Source organism: Macrotis lagotis, chromosome 7, assembly GCF_037893015.1.
Source record: "Macrotis lagotis isolate mMagLag1 chromosome 7, bilby.v1.9.chrom.fasta, whole genome shotgun sequence".
NCBI lineage: Eukaryota > Metazoa > Chordata > Mammalia > Peramelemorphia > Peramelidae > Macrotis > Macrotis lagotis.
In genome coordinates this window covers 205,825,809-205,831,808 of record NC_133664.1, presented here as the reverse complement: position 1 = coordinate 205,831,808, position 6,000 = coordinate 205,825,809, and the positions used below count along the sequence as shown (strand labels likewise).

The following is a 6,000-nucleotide window of genomic DNA, read 5'->3' as shown; positions in this document are numbered from 1 at the left end:
TTATTTGTTATTTCCCTTGCCGCTTTCCCTATTTCCTCCTCTTCCCCTCCCCCCAGGGATGCATCGGCCTTTCAAAGTTAAAAGGCTAGGCACCCTCCTTCCTCCTTAGTTTGCCCAGTTTCACCTGCTTTCGCCCCAGCCCCTCCCCCAGCGCCCCTCCCCCCGCCGCCCGTCCTGCATTTATTTCCCCGACGCCCGGCTGTAACCCGAGCTTTTATTTCCTGGTGGCTCCTTTAAGAGGCAGAGCTCTTTGCTGGGAATTCACGTCAGTTCAGCACCGAAACTCTCCAGATCAATGAGCACAGGCTTCTCAGTCCGCCTTTCAGTTTCTCTCTTCCAGGAAGGAAAACATTAAGAAAGAAAGAGGGAGACAAGAGAGGAGGAGGAGGAGGAGGAGGGAGGCAGGAGGAAGAGGAGGAGGAGGAGAAGGAGGAGGGGGAAACGGACGGACGAGCCAGAGAGACCCAGATAAACAGTCTCATCCAGCAGACCAGCTCCAAGACGACCAAAATATACCTCCTTCCCGGCTCCCTTGACCCCAGCCCTCCTCTCTTCCTTTTCCCAGCCCCCCGGAAAAGAACTGGGAGGCTGTTCCTTCTGCTGGAGGGCAGAAGCCGCAGGATCCCCGGGGGTTGTTTTGTTTTTTTTTGGGGGGGTGGTGGTGGTGGGGTGGTGAAGATGGTTGAAGAAACTTCTTAAATGATCGCATCTGGCTGGCTGTTTGGAGGATTTCTGGGTTGGGGAAGAGGAAAGGAAAGTGGAAAAAAACTGAGAACTTCCTGATCTCTCTTGCTGTGAGACATGTCTGAGACTCCTGTTCAGTGTACCATTAAGGTAAAGATCTTCTTCTTCCCCTCTTCTCCTCTACCTCCTCCCCCTCCCCTCCATGTTTTAAAAAACCTTTTGGCTCGACCCCGGTTTGGGGAAGGTTGGGGGGGGGGCGATCAGTTTCTTAAAAGTGGGTTTGTTGCAGTTCTATTCGCGATCGATATCTGGGGCTTGAGGGAAGGAGATGCAGCTTGCAGGCTATACCCTTTAATTTAACCTTGCTGTTTGCCCCCCCCCTTTTCCCTCTTTTCCCCCCTCCCTCGTGTTTTCCCTTCCCACCCTCCCCCATTCTTTTTGACAATGAAAAGCTTTGTCACAATTGGTCAGGAAAAAAAAAAAGACCTGGCTTGTATTTTGAACTGTAAAACACCCTCAGGTGATTAGTGCTGCTTTTAAAACCCTGCCTCTGTGTAACCCCAACATGTGGAGGGAAGGGGAAATTAACTTTTATTCTTTCTTTTTATTTCAAACCCTAAACTTCTCCCTGCAATGTTTCTTTTCTAAGGATTGTACGTTCTCTCGCCTCTGATTGTAATTAAAAGCTGCAATTTTTGAAAGCACTGGAAAAAGAACCCTGGTGGCAGCTTTTCTTAGCATTGCACAATGAATGTTTTTGACTTTTTTTTTTAAAAGGTGAAGTTGCTGAATGGTATTTTATGATCAGTGCATAGGAAAGTTGAGCAGTACCCAAGTAGAGAACTCCTAGGGTGCATAAGGAAAATAGAACTATGGAAGTTGCCATAGCCAAAATGCCCTTCTATATTTGACAGGGCAACAAGGAAATGGAACCAGAATTTTCCTCGTTTTCCTTCCATGCCCCCCCCCCCCCCCATGCAAGTTGTAAATGCAGCTGCCGTTTGTGTTTGCAAACACAGCACTTGCCCTAAGTAGTTGTGTAATTAAAGTTGGTGGTACTGTTCTGGATTACTTCTGAAAAGTTGATCTTGTGGGAACACAAGAAGAGCTGTACAGTTTCCCCACTTAGCCTTCCCATCAGTGTATTTATTTGATTGGCTCACTTTAACGAGAGCATGGGAGAACAGACTCCTTCCTGTGGACTTCCTTCAGTTTCTTATAAGGAAGTTTGTTGGTAACTTGGCCTGTTTTAATAAGTGATATCAGCACCTCATTTTAAGTGAGTACAGCAGAAAGAAATACAAAAAAACCAGTTTTCTTAGTCTTGGGGAAAAAGCTTCTGAAATTCTCCTTCCAGATTGAGGTACTGAGTTTTATTTAGGATTTACCTGTTGAGAAAGTAAGCATTCTTTCTTCTTATTCCCTCCCTCACTTACTCCCTCCTTCCCTCCCTTTCAGGAGGAAGTTAAATTTTCATGTGTTTTCTGATAGGGCTATGGACAGAGAGATTTGGAGGGTGGTTTTTTGTTTGTTTGGTGGTTGTTTGTTTTGGTGGGAGCAAGTATGGGTTTTTTTACCTTAGAAAAAAATAACCACTGAAACTTGTGGGTCTTAGATGTCCATTCCAACTTGAGGGTAGCTGTAGTTTTGGAAAACCTTAAAGAACTTTTAAGTATTCTAACATTTTTAAGAGCATATTTCTTTTACTATGCTGATTCAGTTCTCCACTGTCTTCTGTAAAATACTGTGATATGGATAATCTAATTTATTGCATGCTTCATAACACAAACTGAGGTAACTAAATAATAGGATGTTAAATCAGCAAATTATATTTAGCCATATAGCAATAAATCCAACATGAGGAAAATCTGTACCATGAACGGGTTCATAGTTTTAAGCAGGGGAGAATACTTTTCTTGATTTCTTTCTTAGAGATGACACATATCCACTGTAAACATGAACCCAAGAGAATGTGGTGCCTGAGCTAGAAGGAGTCATTGAGAGGCTCACCTCTTTGTACCAGAATAGAAAAGAAATTCTGCAAGTACGAAAGTACAAATTTGAAAACTATCTGAAATAAAAGTTTCTTAAGTGCAGCTTAGAAATCACATTCACAGTTTCAATCTACATTTTAATTCTTATTATGGCTTCCTCTGGCAATTTAATCAGGTGTCTGCTTATCAGAGATAGAAGAATTGGTGTCCTTTGTAATTTAGGATATCCTTTTAAAATATATAAATGTGTGTGTAAATTACATATACATATGTATATATATATATATATATACATACACACATATGGTATGTATTTTTAGATATTCATGAAAAACTAAATTTCACACTTGCATTTATTTGATCAAGAATTTTAAAAAATATAGGATCAAGAACTGAAACTCAAGTTCAGAAACACTCATTTGGAGAGAGACTACACCTCCAATTCTACTATACTTCCAGCATTAAAAAAAAAAAATTCGTAGCAAACAAAGCACCTTTCTCAAGTGGAGGGCTCAGTTTGGCCCCTCTCTCTTTCCTCTTTTCCCACACCAGTTGCTGAGGGATTAACTGTGCCCACTGATTTGCCCCTTGTGGAAGAGAATAAAAGAAAGTTAGGACTACTGTTGGGAAGGAGGGAAGAAAACATGAAAGATACTCTTCTCCACAGGACAGAAAACTCAACACAACATACAGGCTCCGATCCTTCAGACAGTCCTTCAAACATGTTTGCATTCATTCTCTACTCTAAAAGAAAAGTTTGTTGTTTACTGGAATATAGAAGCTGCCATGCTTAGGATAGCAGTTTTATTTTGCAGTAATTTTATCACATACCAAGATATGGATCATTCCCGATGCATTTCCAAATGGTTTGATCTGCCAATCAATGACACTTTTGGAGGCATCTCTTACCTGGGTGGTGGCTGCTAATGTACATCACTTAACCAGCTTTGATGCTCACTGGTCCTTTACAAACATTTTCCCATTTAGCCAAGTGACCCTCCCTTTCTGCCCTTCTATAAAATAGTGTGTAATACTATTATTGGCCTAATTGATTTGCCCAAGGTTGGGGGGGGGAAGTGAATAAGATAGTATTGGAATCCAAACCTCTAAGTCTAACTAACTTTCTAGCCTCAGTTTGCCATAGAAATAGAGATTTACTTATAGCTTGATGGAACTTTAGAGATGAGGAAACTGAGACTCTGAGATCCAGGGCTTGTTTGAGGGCATCATATTACCTCTTGTTACAGTGCAGGGTTTGAGTCAAGAAGACCCAGATTCAAATTCTATCTTTGACATCTACTGTGTGACCACATTTAACTTTGCTCCTCTGGTTCCCATTTGTAAAATAGGGAAGATGATAATAAAGTACTTAACCTAGGGATTGTTGAAAGACTCAAATAAGGTAATATATACTTTGTACATTTAAAAATACTATCTCTGAACCATTGCCATATCTTATCATTTCTACCTTCTCACCATTTCTGGCATGTATATACATACACACATACAGGCACATACACACATATATGTATGTCCATATCCATACACACATGTAGGTATGTTCTTTCACTCATACAACCATCACTCTGGTTTTAGGTCTTTAACTGGCCTCTGAGCTCCATTCACCACCCAATGCATTCAGCCCAGGTGATTTTCTAAAGCATAGATCTGACCACTTTAGCTCAATAAATACCAATGGCTCCCTATTACCTCCAGGATCAAATACAAAGTCTCTGCTTTGAGGCATTTCAGATTCTTTTTGTTGTTGTTGTTGTTTTTGTTTTTTTATGTTTTTGCAAGGCAAATAGGGTTAAGTGGCTCGCCCAAGGCCACACAGCTAGGTAATTATTAAGTGTCTGAGACTGGATTTGAACCCAGGTACTCCTGACTCCAAGGCCGGTACTCTATCCACTACGTCACCTAGCTGCCCCTATTTCAGATTCTTTATACTGTGGCTCCTTCAATCTTTCTAGTTTTCTTGTTGCTCTCTCTGTCGTTATCTTTGTCTGTGGGAGAATTTCTAAGTAATGGAATTGAGGTCTAGTTAAGTCACTCATGCTTCCTGTCTATTCATCTAGGTGTCACACACCACCTTCACTGACTAGTCAGGAATTTTCTCAATGACAATTCACAAAGATGAACCATACTATGATTATGCTTTGCTGCACTGGGCTTTAAAATCTGCTTTCTTTTGTTTGTGAAGGGCAGAAATTTGGTGAGGATAAATAAAAAGCCAACTGGGAAATTTGAAAGAAGATGAGCTGGCAGACTGCTCTAATTTTTCCTGGTTTCTTTGTGAGGAAAAGTCCTAGGATAGTCAAAATTGCAAGATCCCTTAGGGGTCACCTTGACCCTATCCAAGTCATTTTAAAGTTGGGGAGATAGAGGTTTAGAAAAAAACTTAAGCAATTTACTGGTGGTCTGCTCAGTCATCAAGTGTTTGTGAAGCATTTATAATCTGCCATACTCTAGTCTTACTGTTGGGGTATCAAGCAAAACAAGGATGGATGGTGTCTGGATTCAAAAAGTTTCCATTCCAAAGAAGGGCAATACACACACACACACACAGAGGTTTATACAAAACACTCAAAGCATTGATGGAAGGTAATCTAAAAGGGGAAGACATCAGTTAACTGAGTTTTGGAGATACCAAAAGATATTTCCTGAGATTTGGAACCCAATTATAAATTCCCTGCTCTCCAACAATGTATTATGTCTTAGACACGAATGTATAGTGGTTTACTTATACCACTTAAACCAGGAGGGCCTGGAATACACATTGGGTTGTGAACATCCTTGCCATTTTCCCAGACTATTTTATTTTATTTATTTATTTTAGGGGTTTTTTTTGCAAGGCAAATGGGGTTAAGTGGCTTGCCCAAGGCCACACAGCTAGGTGTATCTATTAAGTTTCTGAGATCAGATTTGAACCCAGGTACTCCTGACTCCAGGGCCAGTGCTTTATCCACTTTGACACCTAGCTGCCCCTCCCCAGACTATTTTATTTTGGAGTTAGAAGATAGCCGGATTTGAATCCCAACTATGACCATTACTAATTATGTGACCTTGGACTAACCATCCCACATCTTAAAGCTGAAGTTTCTTCTTCTATAAAATGGAGGTAATATTTGCAATTCCTAGTCATTGGGTTGTTGGAAGGAAACCTTTGTAAAAATTTAAATATTTTGTAAATGCTTTATAAACCTTAAAATGTTATGTTAAAGTGAATTTTAACTATATATTGGCTATGCGAAGAGCATTTTAGCCCAGTGCTTGAACAAAATAAATAATGCTAAATAAATGTTAGTTGAGTGTATTTGGA

The 6,000-nt window shown here is 40.5% G+C and overlaps 1 protein-coding gene across 2 annotated transcripts in view; it reads left to right on the top strand.

Moving 5' to 3' along the window:
* The first annotated feature begins 244 nt into the window (after positions 1-244).
* The window catches only part of ETV6 (ETS variant transcription factor 6), a 319,314-nt gene continuing 313,558 nt past the window's right edge, over positions 245-6,000 (top strand). For both annotated transcript variants that reach the window (XM_074194579.1, XM_074194578.1), the window contains exon 1: positions 245-834. In XM_074194579.1, the coding sequence (XP_074050680.1) occupies positions 802-834 (33 nt within the window). In that variant the 5' untranslated portion in view covers positions 245-801. The remainder of the gene's footprint in view (positions 835-6,000) is intronic.